The sequence below is a fragment of the Bemisia tabaci genome, chromosome 4, assembly GCF_918797505.1.
Source record: "Bemisia tabaci chromosome 4, PGI_BMITA_v3".
NCBI lineage: Eukaryota > Metazoa > Arthropoda > Insecta > Hemiptera > Aleyrodidae > Bemisia > Bemisia tabaci.
Window position 1 is genome coordinate 57,128,935 of NC_092796.1, and position 16,535 is coordinate 57,145,469.

The following is a 16,535-nucleotide window of genomic DNA, read 5'->3' on the forward strand; positions in this document are numbered from 1 at the left end:
CCACTACTTCCCGTCCTAGTTTAGGTTGAAAAAACTGGTTCGGTCTATATTTCAGATTTTTTAAAATCGTGTCTTTCTAAACTTACGAGGAATAGGTCTTAGCGCAAAAAATAAAATCGCAAAATCGAGGCGCACCATCTTGAGGTGACGTGAAACGGTGAAACACCCAACACCCCCCCCCCCCCACCTCTCCTGAGCTACTTGATTATCTACGACAAAAACCAATGACACGAGTGTGCATCTTTATTTTCAAGGTTATCAAATCTGAAACCTAAGCACTGAATTTTAGCCATGAATGAATAGAATTACTTGGAACTTACACTTTCCACCTCGAAAAATTTGCCACCGACATGATTACACATAATATAATTCAATCAAACATTCAATACTTTAATCATAATTATATGATACTTGTGAATTTTGACACAATAAATTTTGGAGGTTACTTTGTTTTGGCAACATTAACAGCTGATGAAGAATGACTTGTGAATGGAGCGTCCTTTCCAAGTACATTGATAATTACTTTCGAGAAAACATGCTCATCTCAAGGAACTGCTTGGAGCAGAAATACCGTATTGCGACGTTTTGCAACTTCCGCAGTATTTCTTTATTTTCAGTGAGGCTGATGTTGTGTTTCAGAAAAAATTGTATCAAATGTCGAATGAGATGTAAGGGAATTTTGCGGCAAATGTCACTGGACAACTTTTATAGGTTATTGTGTCCTTTTTTAAAAAAAATAATGAATCGTTCATCAAAATGTAGAAATTTTGAATGTTACAATAGGAGCCACTTTTTTATGGTCTCAACCTCCAAGTACATCTAAAACGCTTTGTGCTCTGAAGTCATTTAAATAAATAGATAAAATTAAATGAGATCGATTAATTATTAAATTTTAATGTATGGTTGCCACAAACATCCTGAATTCGTGAATAAAATCGAGAAATGCGTATTTCCAGTGGAACAATAAAAATCTCCGATCAAGTTTTGCTTTTTTAATAGGAGGCTTTTTGGAGGATTATTTTAATAAGTGGAGACCATTCATTTATCAAAAAATATTCCCCTCAAAGAAAAGAAAAGAAAACCTGAGACTTAGACTGGAAAACTGATTTCACACTATCGTAGACTTACTTTGAAGATCCATTTGAGGCACTACTAGGCCGATTTCAAATTTTCTTTTACTCGACTTCTTATGCCAGGGCAGAGTTTTATAAGCCCTTTTAATGAGACCCACGTAAGTCAATGCCCTGATTACAAGCTTTGATCGTAAAAATGGTATCAGTTTTATTTGAGAGAGATTAAATTAGCGCGTGCGATTGCGATTGCGTCCCGAGCGGAGCACGAGTTAATTGCTAAGTAGAAAAAATGCATGAAGTCATTAGAAAATTCGATTTTTATCGGCAGTTTGATCATGTTTGAGGGTTCATACGGTATTTTTTCTTATCACGACAGATTTACAATTTTTGCAGGCCTCAAGTAAACTCCGCAGAATAAACGAAATGGATCCTTGTGACGGATTAAATTATTTAAAAATGCAGAATGCGAAAGAAAATATATAGCGAGTTTAGTGAATTTTAAGGTAGGCTCGCACCTACCTAAAGTTTTTTTCAAAATCATAGAATTCGTTTTCCCGCATTTTGTACTTTTTGCAGCGACAAACATCGTAATCCCTAAAGGCGATTAATCTCCAAAGTTATTCCGCTAAATTTTATTCGGGGTTTGAAAAAATTGTCCTTTATAAAATTCTATATACGAGATGGATTTCTTGAAGCTCCCTCAGTCGCGATTTAAACCATATCGATTGATGGAACTACCAGACCACGTATCTCGTTTGCAATGCTTAAAAATCTCCGCTCCCATTGTATTATTTTGAAGAAGAAAAAATCATAATCTTTTCTTGAAATTTTCCTAGAGTTTTCATCGCACAGAGAAGAAAAATCACGGAAGTTATCAAGAATTGACGTCGAGTATTTTTCTATTTTAAAAATAAAGTATGATAAGAAGTCTACACCGCCGCAAACCGAGATATACCTGGTCTGGTAGTTTCAACGTCTGTGAGACCTCCTCACATAAGAAAAGGAGCTGTAAGGAACGACTTGGAATACAACCCCGAGTGTCCAACCCTGTTGAAGAACAAGAACTGAATATCATGGCAACCGTGTGGCCGGGTCCCACACAAGAAGGGACGTTGGTAGGTGCTGCACCACGCGGTCTGTGACGCAAAGAGGAAAATCGATAGGGGAAGTTGCAGCTTTCCCTATCATCCCTCCTGCCCGCGTGAAAGGGCGGGTTCCTGCGCGCTGCTTATATTGTGTTTATTTTCTTCTTTTTCTTCGTTAACTAACTTCGCCTTCGGGTGTCAGTACATACACAAGCCTAGTTTCGTTGAACTTTCACCGAGCAAAATATATTCTAATTTTTGTTGATTTTAAGTAATGGGTATTGCTATTTTGTTTCCTCCAGTTTTTCTCACTGCTGTTTACAATTCGGAGCCGCGCGCGATCCTTAGCCTCAAAGTGGTTTTTGCGGGCGGAATGTGGAATTATAGGTCAAAGTAAACTTGTTTGAATGTGTGGTGGTGTGCTTTCACTTGGATGAGATGCCATTGTGGAAATGAAGACAAAATGCTGAACTATAAATCTGTAACGTGATATTATTTCATTTGAGCGCTATTTCGTGTTATTGTGAATGAATGTTCATTATGGAACTTAACCTAGTTGAGTAAATGTCAATATTGGACTCGGAGGATTACCGTGACATTTACGTCACCCTACCACTACGCAAAGGTAGGTTGATTTCAAACTCCAAAACTTACAAAATTCTCTGCTTTTTGTTTGGTTATGCGTCGACAGATTTTGCTATTCCAATCTGATTCGGATCTAAAAACGCGACTTTTAAGGTAACTAAACTTACCGTTTGCCTTTCTTTAATGGCTGATCGAACAGTTTTTGTAAGCGTAGACACCACCTTCTAAGGAGTTTGATTTCAGAATTTTGCATTTTCAATGATGACACATTTACGATTTTTCTCTGAGCAATGTGCTTTTGATTTTGCAAGTTCATGATAAAGATATAGTTTCCCCAGTTTTCTGATCAAATTGCTCAAGGATAAAAGTTTTTGATGTCAGGTGAGGTACCTTTGAGGTGTTTAGTGTCATAGTATTTCCTCATACATGTGCAATAGAAGTATATGTACAAAAAAGAACTACATACACAGGATTTGCGTGATTCGTAGTTTCTTGTGATTTAAAGCGTTTGCACATTGTTGTTTTTGACATAAATGTATGTGTGTCCACGATATCTGTCATCAGATTCACGCATTACTGTCTATTGGCCCTATCGAAATTGAATCAGTGAGAACGAAAACACACCAACTCGGTAACTCGAAAATGCTCAATTTTCATTAAAGACAATCAATTTATATAAAGGTCATTGAAGTTAGGGCATATGTTTAAACTCAGACCTTTAAAGTGTCCTTAAGTACTTGTCTTTCGACACCAAAAATATTTTCTTAGACTAACTCTTACACTTACTGTGCAGTTTTGTGTGGGTCTTGATTATTTTAATTTTTCGAGTTGGTGTGTTTTCGTTCTCACTGATCCAATTAATAAAGCGAGATATATGTGTGTCTTTCGAATAATTCGTGCTTTTCTGTACGTTTCTTGCCTACGCAGCAAGATTGAAGGGGAACCTCGTGTTCAGGATATCTGTAAATGGGTTCGTGCCACTGTCTATTGGCTCAATCAAAGTTGATACAGAGAGATGTACGTCAATGGTGAAACTCCCAACCACGTATCTCGTTTGCATTTTTTACAAATCTCCGCTCTCATATTTGATTTTGTTAAAGAAGAACAATTTTAGCATTATTTTTTCAAGTTTTTTTTTCTAATTTACTTCGCACAGAGAAGAAAAGTCACGGAAGATTTTAAGAACTGACGTTGAGTAGTTCACCCTTTAAAAAGATAAAGTATGGCAGGAAATTTGCAACACTGGAAGAAAAGTCTCCTGAATCCAGAGTCTCTTGGAAAATTTGACAAGAAAAAATACTCTTGATTCAATCGGATTTTTGTTTGAATCTAAAGGAAATCTGCTATGATTTAGAGTCTTGACTCTCGATTCAAGCAAAAATCCGGTTGAATCAAGAGTATTTTGTCTTGTCAAATGCCTCAAGAATCTGGACTCTAGATCTAAGAAACTTGTTTTTCCAGTTTAATGTCACAAACTGAGATACGTGGTTTGAGAGTGTCATCGTCGATGTGTGTTTTTTGAGGAGATAATTGAATCACATTTTGCAATAAGGAACCACTACCTCTGGCTCTTCCATAAAAGCACCTCTCTGCATAGGGAAACAAATGGCACTTATATTGTCTCTAAAATGAGTAGAAATAGTGGTACCTTATTGCAAAATATGATCCATAATTATTTGTCCACCTCGGTATGTTATTTTGCCTACGCGGTAGTATTGAAGGCGAGCCTTAAGTTCGCGATATCTGGATACGGGTTATTCAAAAGTCACGCACCACTGCACTGGCCATAACTTTAGTTCTAATTTGATTACATTTTGCAATAAGGAACCACTATTTCTGGTTCTACAATAAAAGCACATATCTGCCTAGGGAAACCTAGAGCATGTATGCTGTTTCTAAAATGGGCCGAAAATGGTCAAAAATTTCAAATGGCCACCCCCCTCATGGCCAGTGGTGCGTAACTTTTGAATAACCCTGTGCGGTCTATTGACTCTATCGTAGTTGATAGAGAAAGATATATTAGTGTTTTCGAAGAGATATACGTATAACGTAAGTTACCGCAGTCTGCATAGTGGATTGTGCGTGTTTGCATGGTACCTCTCGTTGAGGCCTCCTGTCTTAGTCCTTCAAGCACTTAGACAATACGAAGCCTTTGAAATGAGATTCGATATCGTTGGTCGAATGTTCATGAGTTTCGCACGCCAACGTGCATGCTCGGGAGCCAGATCCTAGTAGTAGATCTATCCGCTCTCCCGGTGCAAAAGTTGCCTCCCGATCCAGAGAAGTCAGAGGGTGTTTTACGATGCAAGTTTTGGCACTTGATTACCCGGAACACGCGAGCACGCACTTTTTAAGACACGCAAATCCCTGTCCCTGGGGGTTGCCGATTTCACGGGCAGTGCTTCGGGTCAAAAAGTGGCGAGCCAAAACTCATGCCGCAATCACACGCTGAATGTGGGAGCTGAATGTGGCTTGAATGGTCAATGTGGTCATCGGCCCGATGCCTGAATTTTGCGCGTCACGCGCAAAATTCAGCAACGATTCTCAGCAACCATCGGACAAATGTTGAATTTGTCTGAATTATTCGAGTAGATTTGATACACATCTGGATGAAAATAACTCGAATTTGCTAAATTTTAGCCGTTGGGCCGTTGGCCGTTTAGCCGATGACTGTTGACTTCCACATTCAGCTGCTAAATTCAGCGTGTGATTGCGGCAATAGAGAGACGCTTTTGAGTCGATCGATCGATTGGAAAAATCGATTTGATTTAGGAAGTTTTCTCTGAAATCCTCGATGAATCCAGGATGTTTTAGTCGTTTAGGTGTTTGTGCACACACTTTGTTGAAGCTCTGAATGAATATTGCTGATTGTTTTTCTCTTCCAGTCTGCCATACTTATCTGGAACGAACTTTCGCAGTGGCGTGGTGTGCTCTGCAATATAGTATGGATTGATCTCCCATTCAGTCCTATGGAAAAGGATCAATAAACAGGGGTGTTCCAACGAACACCTTAATAATCGATTCTTACCATAGCTTCACATGGGGAAATATCGATAATCGATCATTCTGGCTGAGCTATTCTCTCAGTGATTTTTTTAACTACATTTTGCAAAGTTGGAACTACGATTTCTGGCTCAGATAAGAAACAAAGTATATACCATTAGTTCCCCCCATGTATATAAGTGATTTCACAGATGAGCTAAAAATTGTAGTTTCAAATTGCAAAATATGCAGTCCTTTAAATATTGATCAAAGTATCATTTAAGAGGCTTGGAAGACAAGGCGCATAAGTGCAGTTTTTTAAAAAAAATTGAGATCTTAATGATTTCAAGTAAAACTAGTCTTAATACATATTCTGTGAAAAATACGCTCCCAAATTCAAATTTTTAAGCATCAAAAAGTCAGTTTGAACTTTCTTTCCACCATAAGGATCCATGTAATTTCAAAACCTAAAACACGTGCGAGAAATAGCAAAAACTGCACTTATGCGCCTTGCCCTTCAAGCCGCTCATTTGGACTACATTTTGCAGCTCGGAACTACAATTTCTGGCTCAGTTTAGAAACAAGCGTATGTACCATTGGTTTCCCAATGCACAGAGCTGTTTTTACGGATGAGCCACAAATTGGACCGCGTTAAGCAGAAAAGAACCAAGCCACATCAGCTATTGCCAAATTTAACCAGGCAATTTAATTTTTTACATGAGGACGTATTTCTATCAAACGGAACTATGTGCATTAAGACATGAGCCTTGAGACCCATAAGAATACCTACATAACAGGGCTCACGTCATAATGCACATAGTTCCGTTTAACAGAAATACGTCCATGATTAGGTACAGTCGTGCAGATTGGTGTGCAAATTTCAGTGAATTTTCTGCATAGTACGTAGCAAATTCCTCAAAATTGTCAAAAGAATCCGCACAATCTTTCTCTTGTAAAGAATTAAATTGCCCAGTTGAATTTGGCAGTGGCTGATGTGGCTTGGTTCCTTTCTGCTTAACGCGGTCCAATTATTGTAGCTCCTAATTGCAAAATAAAGTCCATTTGTTCCAAGGGATATAAGGGCTGGTGATTGAATGTATCTATTCTCGGCAACATTGTCGGTTCCAGGCTGGGGTGCATGTAAATCGACTCTATTTTGGCGGCAATTAAGCATTCAACCTTGATTCTGACCCACCGGCACTGGGACCGGGACCGGAAAGCTTACGGCGCGGCTCCATCATCCCTGCACTTGACCTGACCCCGTCCCGTTCCTGTGGCGCATAGCGGCGCCGCACAATCCCGCCCGCCGTGGCGCACGCTCAACCCCTTACGCAGTTTCCGGTTCCGCATTAGAAATACGATACAAGTAGCTAGCATCGTTGCCGAATTCTCTCTCAGAGCACTCCAGAGGAAGGAGTTGCATTTACACCTCTCCTTTCTATAAATCCTTCAAGATCCTCGAAGCGCCGTTGTATTTGCACGAAGCGGGTAAACATCCAGGATTTATGCTAGTCCAAAGTCGAATAAATTGCAGAAATTGTTCACTGGAGTTTCAGAATATTAAATAAAAAACACGAGGTTAAGTGACTCATGGCGCTGAACTTAACTAAAATCTATGCGGAGTACCACTATTCGAGGATCAGGAAGCTCGTGTTGCCTATCTCATGATATAAAGGCACACCGAGAAAAAAAAGATGCTGTAGTAACATCCCGGATGTTACGGTTGTTTAAAAAATGTGCGACAACTCTTGGATGTTGCTATTAACACTCTGGCAGTTAACGTAGCATGATAGGATGTAAAAGTAACATCCTAGGATGTTACTTTAACAGCCAGAGTGGTAATGACAACATCCAAAAGTTGTCGCACATTTTTTTAACAACCGTAACATCCGGGATGTTACTACAGCATCTTTTTTTTCTCGGTGTGCCTTTATTTCATGAGATAGGCAATACGAGCTCACTGATCCTCGAATAGATGTACTCCGATAGATTTTAGTTAAGTTCGCGTAATGAGTCACTTAACCTCGTGTTTTTTATTTAATATTCTGAAACTACCAGATGAGAAGATTACCTGAAGATTCATTGCGTACTTTTGGAGCCAAAATCCTGGACAGACCCGCTTTTAAAAAATCCAAGAATCGAAGGAATTAGTTTCCCCGTTCACATACTTTTTTTACGGATTAGCTAGGAATCTCAGCTGGTAACTGCAAAATGCGGTCCACCTCAAAATGTTGTCTCTAAAATATGTTTAGTCCTATGATGGGAATACTTACATAAGGCAGCTTTCTGTCCTCCAAAGTTAAAAAGCCGCATCTTGATCCATCCAAAATTATTCCGCTTGTTTTCTGACAAAATGCTGTTTCATAAGAAAATCAACAAATATCCATCCCTTATTTTTTGATTCGACTGTAGCACACCGTTAGAAACTCAAAATGAAAAATCGAAGCCTTGTGGCAGTAACAATTTTTTTGCAATTGAGCAGTATATCGATGGCCATAGTGTGAAACCGCACGCTCTTCCGTTTGCGACGTTGTAGACTTCGTATCATACATTATTTTTTTCTTCTAAAAACTAGTCATCGTAATGAATTAAAACATCTCTTGATTTGTCTTCTCTGTTGGCAGAAATTCTGCAAAAGACTCGTCAAAAGTGTTTTTGCACTTTTGATACCAATGGTCATGGACAAGTCAATGAAATCTTATGGTAAGGCAAACTTCCGGGCAAAGTTTTGAAGTTTTAAGTTAAATCGGCTTGTTTCTGCCCGAAGAAACAATACAGAATCGGAAATGTCGAAATACCGCGATGGCGGTACGTTGGTTTCGCACTTTGTCTATCGATATGCGGACGAACAATACAACATTTGGAATGCAGTTAAGTCGTTTTCTGCGGTAAACGGTAGTGTATAAGTCTGAACGAGTCCATTAAGCTCCCGGCAAACGGACGGAACATGTCACTGTCACGACGCAACCGAGAGAAGTTCACCCGTCAAGTCGTGGGCAAATTAAGAGGATTAGGATAAGGATTAGTTTCGCGCAATTTCCCTCCCCCTCGCGGAAGGCGAAACACTTCTTTGGCGCGGCGCGGCGCCGCGACGCCTCGAAGCGGGTGAGTCACACACGGGAACCGTGGTTGATTCATCGCGGCACCCTCATCCCCTGTTGGACCGCCACCCTCGCACTCCCAAGGCCACGCAGCATTCTTATGGACCACGAATAGCGGTGGATCACCCGCGGATTCCCCGTGCCGTTCATTCCGCTTCGTTTTCAACCCCTCGCCACGGATTCTGGATGTATTCCTCGGGGATGAAGCTTCTTAATGTAGCCCCAGGGGTATAAATGTCGTCACCGTCCGACGTTTCCTTTCTTGCACTGTATCGGAAATCTCGAGGTGAAGTCTCGAGGGTATTTTATTCCGAAGCCTGTGCTGCCGCCTACAGGAAAAACGGCGTAACTCCAATCATGACTTTCAATTTTTCTTCTTGGACTATACATTGTGGCTCTTCGGAAAAACATTGCAAAAAACTAATGGCATCGTTGAAACGTGCAGACATGTCCATTGCAAAATGTGTCCATTTTTCTTCTATCGACGGGAAGGCAATCACATACTCGGTTTGCAATCGCGACTTCCTGCTTAAATCGAAAACCTTAACGACTCTTAAAACTGCCGTGATTTTGCTTTTCTGTGCGAAGAAATTCTGCAAAACTTCAAGGAATGATGTCAATTTGTTCTCCTTTAAAAAAATAACATAGAGGCAGAGATACTCAGACACCGCAAACGAGTTATGTGATTGCCGACTTACACCGTCGATATACTGTACTATTACGAGGAAACCTGATCACTATGGATACTATGATGCTTTATTTTGAAGATTTGAATTCTCAATGGTATGCCACGGTTATTTGATAATTAAAAAAGATAATTGGTCGTTGGGTTTTTGCTCGTAAAACATTTTGTGATTAAAAAGCTGAAAAATCCAAAATAGATTTATACGGTGTTTTCGCTGAGGACGGCAGAGTACTGCTGTATTGTCGTGCCAACGAAGAACGCCGGGTGAACCATGACGTTATGGACTTACCTATTAGAAAAAATGTTTTTTTTCAAGCAGATGGCAGGCATCAATAAACACGAATAAATTTGCTAATTTTTTTAGTATTTACTCAGTGATAATGCTGGAGACTTACATCCCGGCTGGAAGTTATCATTCACAATTATTAGTATATTGAATGCGTTGTTTTTTAGGTGAGATATTTTACTTCCTTATTTATTGTTTCAATTGACCGTGCGCTCACAAATCAGCCGATTTTTCTAGCTTCAATGTGGTCAAAGAGTGGCATTATTTGCGAAGTGCATTTCATTCATTTTACATCATTTTCTGTTCCAGGCTGTCGCTGAACCCAATCTAGTCAAAATGAAAAAATATGGATAAAGCAGGTAAGCTTTATGTGCTTTTATTCACGAATTAATGTAAGCATTGCCGCGCTGAGAGCTTTAAAAAATCGTGGTCTTTCAGAATCTCTACCCTCAGTTTATTTTATCAAAAGAGAGCAAACGAGCCGCTATTAGCTAAGATTTTCAAGAATATTTTTCACACACGAAAGGAAAACCGGGGGACATTTTCAAATGATGTTGAGTATTTTTAATTGAAGAAATGCGTTATGACAGGAAATCTGCAGCGTCGCAAACCGCGCGAGATAGACGTTTTGGCGTTATTGCCGTCGATAAGTCCCATTTATTTGCTAATTTAAATATTGTATCTAATGCAAGGCGCTAATTCTAAAATAAAACACAATAAAAACTTCCAAAATCAATCTCTTCAAAATGTAAGTAAACATTAACTCGAACATAAGGGACGATGAGCGGCAGGGGTGAATCCGGCAACTTCTAAACAGCAAGGTATTAGGAGAGGGGAGCAATGTCGGGTATTTGCCGCAAAATTGAGTTTTTCGCACAATTTATCGCCATCATTGGCCCTCTTTTCCATGCCCCCTTTATGCAAGAAAAAAAGTGATCGCTTTATTTATTTCATGCCCTAAAAACTGCCTGTGGTAAGATCTTCATCGTCTGCACATCTGCGCCAAGCAGTATGGTCCGCATGGACCTTGAAATGCACGAATTCTGAGAGTTGTAATTCCAGGGTATGTGTAGAAAGGCATACCGCGTCTAATCTCTGGGTTCAGTGACCGGCCCCGGCCGGGCCGCACGAAAGTTCAGCCTCTGAACTTAGAGTGGACTGTAAACTCGGGTAATCCTATATTTTGACTATTACACTTTGCCCGGAACAATTGTTCCAGCGACTAATATTAGCGTAATATTAGCGTATTTGCTCATAATCTCGCTTAGTGGCAGCCTCTCGCTTACATTAGTCGGAATGACTTGCAGAGTAAGCGCGTTATTTCACGAGGATACCACTATTCGACCACGCGGGAGCTCGTTTTGCCTACACTAAAAAGTGAAGGCGAATTGACATGGCGTTGAAGTCACTTCTTCCCGGTTGGTATTCCGAGTGAGCGTGTCATTTTTCGACGAAACCACTATTCGACCACGTAGGAGCTGTTTTTGCTTACACTGAAAATTGTAGGCGAACTTTCAATGAAATAGAATCACTTCTCCACGTTCGGTGAAAGTATATTTTTTGTGATGTCAGAATAAGCATGACGGTTTCCACCATTCGACCACGCGAGAATCCATGTTGCCTACACTAAAAATTGAAGGCTAATTGACGAAGCGTTGATAACCTCTTCCCGTTCCCAACTGGTTTTTAGCTATTGTTAGTGTGCGTTCCGAGTAGACGTGGCAGTTTCTGCTGATTTGAACCAAAAAATTCAACCAGACGAACATACTTTCCACAGAGAGGTTTTTGAGAAACAGGTCAAATAACAAATTCCCTATTTTGCACACTGAGCATTCGTAAATATTCCCATATCCGCACGAAATTTCCAACTGAAAATTTCTAAATTTAATTTCTGATCGAAAGTAAGGATCGTTTAAAAAATACGTAGCGCTAAATTCCGGATTTTTCGACTCCTCCTCCCTCTTAACGCTTTTGTGACGCAGGGTCCCTTTCCTTTAATACGTAAAAACAAAATGGCGTAACGCGCTCCCACAAACCCCCACCCTCACAGAATATTACGCATCTTACGGAAAAGAATTGATGAACAGAGTGTTCACAACGACATTTTAATAATAATCAATCTTTACCATACACTGAAAAAAAAAACACATTGGATCTAGAGTCCAGACTCTTAAAAACATTGACAAGAAAAAATACTCTTGATTCAATCGGATTTTTGCTTAAATCAAGAACCAAGCCTCCTAATTTGAGCGGATTTCCTTTGATCTAAGCAAAAATCTGATGGAATCAAGAGTATTTTTTCTTGTCAATGTTTTCAAGAGTCTGGACTCTAGATCCAATGTGTTTTTTTTCCAGTGTAGCTTCAAATTGGGGAAATATCGATGATCGACCATTCACGCTTCGCCTCTGCCTGAACTTCATGTCTCGCGCACGAAGTTTTTTTTTCTCCGTACTTACCGGAGGTTCTCAGAGGAGGCGTTCATGGAAAAATGTCAAAACGACGACAGTTCGAACCTGAACGGAAAGTAAAAGCGTAAGGACGCGATGAGTCTATTTGTGGCGGGAATTCTAAGCGGGAGAGTTGGTTTATTTTGGTCGGGCGACGTTGCGATTCGAGGCACCGGGCTCATCAGTGACGACTCTCGCGGTGCGCGGTCCCGCGACCGCCATAACCTTGAATTTCTCTCCATCGGGAGCATCTCTCTCTCCTCTCTTTGAAACTACAAGTCCTGTAATTGGTGTGTCAATCTAATTGCCGCGAATTTTTCCCGAATAGTTTTCCTCGTGTCGTTTACCTGAGCTCGCCAAGTGTCGAAGGAATCGTATTTTTAGTGCCGCAAATTTTGGACGCTGAGTTCGCGGGATTTTTGTGCGTTGCGTTTTGGACCGACAACTGAATATGTACATGTTCTATGTTTAGGTATCGAAAGGACTCTTCTTTGATGGACGGATTTTATCGACTTTTTTGTCGAAAAAGTGACTTCTAAAATTCAATATTTTTTTGGTGGGAGTTTTGTTGGCTTATTTTTCCGCTCGGAAATTTTCCCGCGTTTTCAAGAGTTGGCGGCAACCCCCTCCTTTCCTTGTGCTGTTTATTTACACTTCGAGCTCAACCGACCAAATCAATTTTTTGCTCTCTATTTTCTCTTGCTATCACTGAAGATCCTCAGTCATACTTTTTAGCTAATTTTATTCGTTCCTTTACTCATTTTTTGTGAGTTCACAATCGTGTGTACCGCGTAAATACATATTTAACGCAAGATTTGTAGGTGCAACTTCTAGGATAGAAATTAAACTGTGACTGAACTGAATTTTTAAAATTAAAATGTATATCTGAGCATACAACCAGAAAAAAGCAGATATTCAGCCAAATTTTTTATTTTCTGGGCCATGAAACTGTTAAAATTTCAATCTAGAATATTGTTTCGTGGAATAAGCATAGGGTCAAATGGAGCTATAGGGGTATGATGAGGAACCTTTTTTTCGTTTATTAAGTCATTTATTATTCTTTGTTTACTAAAAACATTGATTATGAGGAATTCAAAAGTTGAAAGGTTCAACCATCGTGCCGTATATGCAAATTAATACAAAATTAAGTACTTGTACATCGCTTCCTCTAGACAAGTAATGTTGAACACCTTCAATCGATTTTTTTTTTTTTTTTTTTTTTTTTTAAAGAAAACTAGGGGCAATTGCATAAAAACTATTCAGCTTATAAGACCTGCATTTGACCACAAAGATTAGCCAAATGTTGTGTCAGCCAACGAGCTATGGTAAGCCTTTCATATCACTAAATGTCTGATAGTCCACCAGCCGCTCAATCGTTTTAAGCAATGCATTGCGTGTTATTGCCAAAGTGGAGATATTTACTTGCTAAATTGTTAATGTTACTCTCGCTGAATCCGCCAAAGTTGGCAAACGTGATGGCTCTTCCCCTATCTCGCGCGAGAGGAAGTGGTAATCAAGACCGGCTCGTCACGTCGGCGCTAGGGCAACTTATTAGTTCCAGTGCATCTCCTGTCTAATTTAAATTGCTAGAAGTCGAAGTTGCAATTGATCAAAAGGCGAATCATTAAATCTCCTGATGTTTTTTTTTTGGAATTTTTTATAATTTTTTTTTCTTTTTAAAAAACTAATAGGCAAACTAATTATCCTCATTTTCCATCCCAGTAGACCAGTACTAAATTTCTGCATTTTTAAGTGGAAAATATATACGGGAGACATTCTTTTCTTTGTAGCACCTAGTATGCAAAATCAAAAATTTGAAATATTAATCTAAATGAGAAAAAAAAAACTCTGCAAAACGAAGCAGGGCGGTAGGGCACCATTAAATACTCTGAGGCCTGCATTTTTGGTAATTTCAAGATACTTATAGCTAATTTTAAGGCAATATGCTATTGGTTTAATTTTTCACCATACTCAAATTATAACATCCGTAAGATAACTTCATCATACGCCCAAAGTTCAACATCTGCCGTGTGGTGGAGAAATCAGAAAATTGGAATAGCACGATGATACATTTTTACATCCGAATAGCATAAGAAGCTGTTATCAGAATAGTGTGTGAATATCATAGTGCATCGTTCAAATCTTATGCTCCTTAACATGTTCTCAATTAGGGGAGAGCTAGGACTGTATTGAAAGTAAAATTTCTCCTCGAAGTGCCTAATACAAACCTACTTATTTTACTCTATCTGGGTCCTTTAGCAGACGACTTGAACGTTTTAAAAACTACCGTGAGTTATTCATTTCCGTACTATTATTCGTGACAATTTCGGCGAGCTCAGTCGGAGCCAATTTTCGGCTGTTTCTCTGCCTCTGACGAGGACAAGATTCCAACATTCATGTGATGAAAACATTTCTAGTGCCAAGCACACGCGCTTGAACATCATACTCTGTCTCGATCGAACAGTTTATTTCCATAAAACTCAGACTAAATGAAAATGCTCATTGTGCTCTTTTGTGTGGTGCTGAATCTGGTCAAGTATTCGTACCAACAAAATGTTGAACCAAGTCGTAACTGCCTGGAGGAATCAATCGTGTGTTTACCGAGATGCTGTTCGCACAGGACGAGAGCACGGAAAAGGCGGCGGAAATACGGTATGTTCTTTTTGAAATATAAGTTCAACAGTTGATTAAGCTCTTACTAATGGTAATTTGAATGTCATAACGTAGTATGAAGCTATCGACATTCGCAGTTTTGACAAAAGACATAAAGGCAATAATTATTTAGGACTCGGACATATGTCATATAGGGAGGCTCATGAGCTTTGACGACTCGAGGGAGAGGGAAGAGGGGGGCGGGTGCAAAAGGAAGAAGGCGGAAACGGGAAACCCTTTAGAGAACCATTCAAGAATGCTTTTGTTTTTATTTTTACTATTCATAGAACTGTTATGACGACTTTTGGTGACCATAAAACTCCAATGCAACCAGCCTGAAAAGAGGTAACAACTTTAAGGGTTGATGTGGAACATTTGGGTCCCCTCGTAGATAGGGCCGCTCTCCGTTCTGGTGATCGAAACTACCCCTGGCCGAACGAAAATTCTGTTTATTTGGACTAGAATCCATGGCTTTTCACTAATAAGTCTTTGGAGCTCTGTATAAGTATACTTATACCGCATCGAATAGGTGTTGCAGTTTGGATCTCAGAGAAAATGCATATTTTCATTGCATTTAACCGCACACTGGAAAAAAAAAACACATTGGATCTAGAAAATAGAAAGAAAAACTACTCTTGATTCAATCGGATTTTTGCTTGAATCAAAACGAAATCCGCTTAAATTAAGAGGCTTGGCTCTTGATTTAAGCTAGAATGAATGAAGAATGAAGCTAGATTGAATCAAGAGTACTTTTTCTGGTCGATGTTTTTAAGAGTCTGGACTCTAGATCCAATGTGGTTTTTTTCCAGTGCATATAAATTAAGCAATTTGCTTTCATATCAATATTATATCTTTATCGATTGTTACCGCGCGAAACCACGTGTCTCCATTTACAATATTGTAGGCTTTTTGTCGTATTTTTTTTTCTTTGAAAACCTCGTCAACCTTATTTCTTGAAAACTTCTTAATTTTTCCGCTGTCAGCGCATAATATTCTGTATTTTCAAGCCAAAAAGTTGGTTTCTTTCTTTTCGAAAACATGAAAAAGGAGTGGAAATTTTGAAACACCGCAATGGAGATACGTGGTTTTGCACTTTGGCCATCGATATTCACATTAAAATTGACATTTCTAATTGATAAAATATCCCCATTTACCCACTCCAGGAAATCCTTCGGCCGCGTGGAACCTTTCAACTGGTGAAATATCGCATTTTTACTTGTTCGTTGCATTTCAAAGTGCCTTTTTTAGTCCTTCGAGCAATTAATTTTGTGACCGAGAGTTAAAAATAATCGTTTCACCTGACGTGCTCCCGGCTCCATTCTGAACTATCTACGTGTACGTATCATTGAATACGAATTCTTTCAAGCGTGATGCCTTGACTTGTGGCACGGGCGCGTGCCCCTCACCCTCCGCCGCACATTGAATCGAGTCAACGGGAGAAGTCGGACAATATTTTGAAACTTTAAAAGCTCATAACTCCGTCCATGAAGAATTTGGAGGCTTTAAAAGTGGTTCCATTGGCTTCCTCGTTAAATTCTCTTATAGAAACACCCATTGATATTTAAAATGTGATGAAATAAACATCTAAATTTGCAGTTTTAGTCAAACATTTTATGTCCGACCTTTCTGATTCACCGA

General features: G+C 39.4%; 1 protein-coding gene across 4 annotated transcripts in view; it reads left to right on the forward strand.

Moving 5' to 3' along the window:
- Nucleotides 1–2,365: 2,365 nt before the first annotated feature.
- Nucleotides 2,366–16,535, forward strand: part of LOC109042593 (uncharacterized) — a 77,314-nt gene continuing 63,144 nt past the window's right edge. The window contains exons 1-2 of one of the 4 annotated variants that reach the window (XM_019059439.2): nucleotides 2,366–2,783; nucleotides 10,107–10,156. In XM_019059439.2, the coding sequence (XP_018914984.2) occupies nucleotides 10,144–10,156 (13 nt within the window). In that variant the 5' untranslated portion in view covers nucleotides 2,366–2,783; nucleotides 10,107–10,143. Of the gene's footprint in view, nucleotides 2,784–10,106; nucleotides 10,157–14,518; nucleotides 14,898–16,535 lie in introns of those variants that run through there. The other 3 variants (XM_019059433.2, XM_019059436.2, XM_019059441.2) reach the window with 3 other exon arrangements.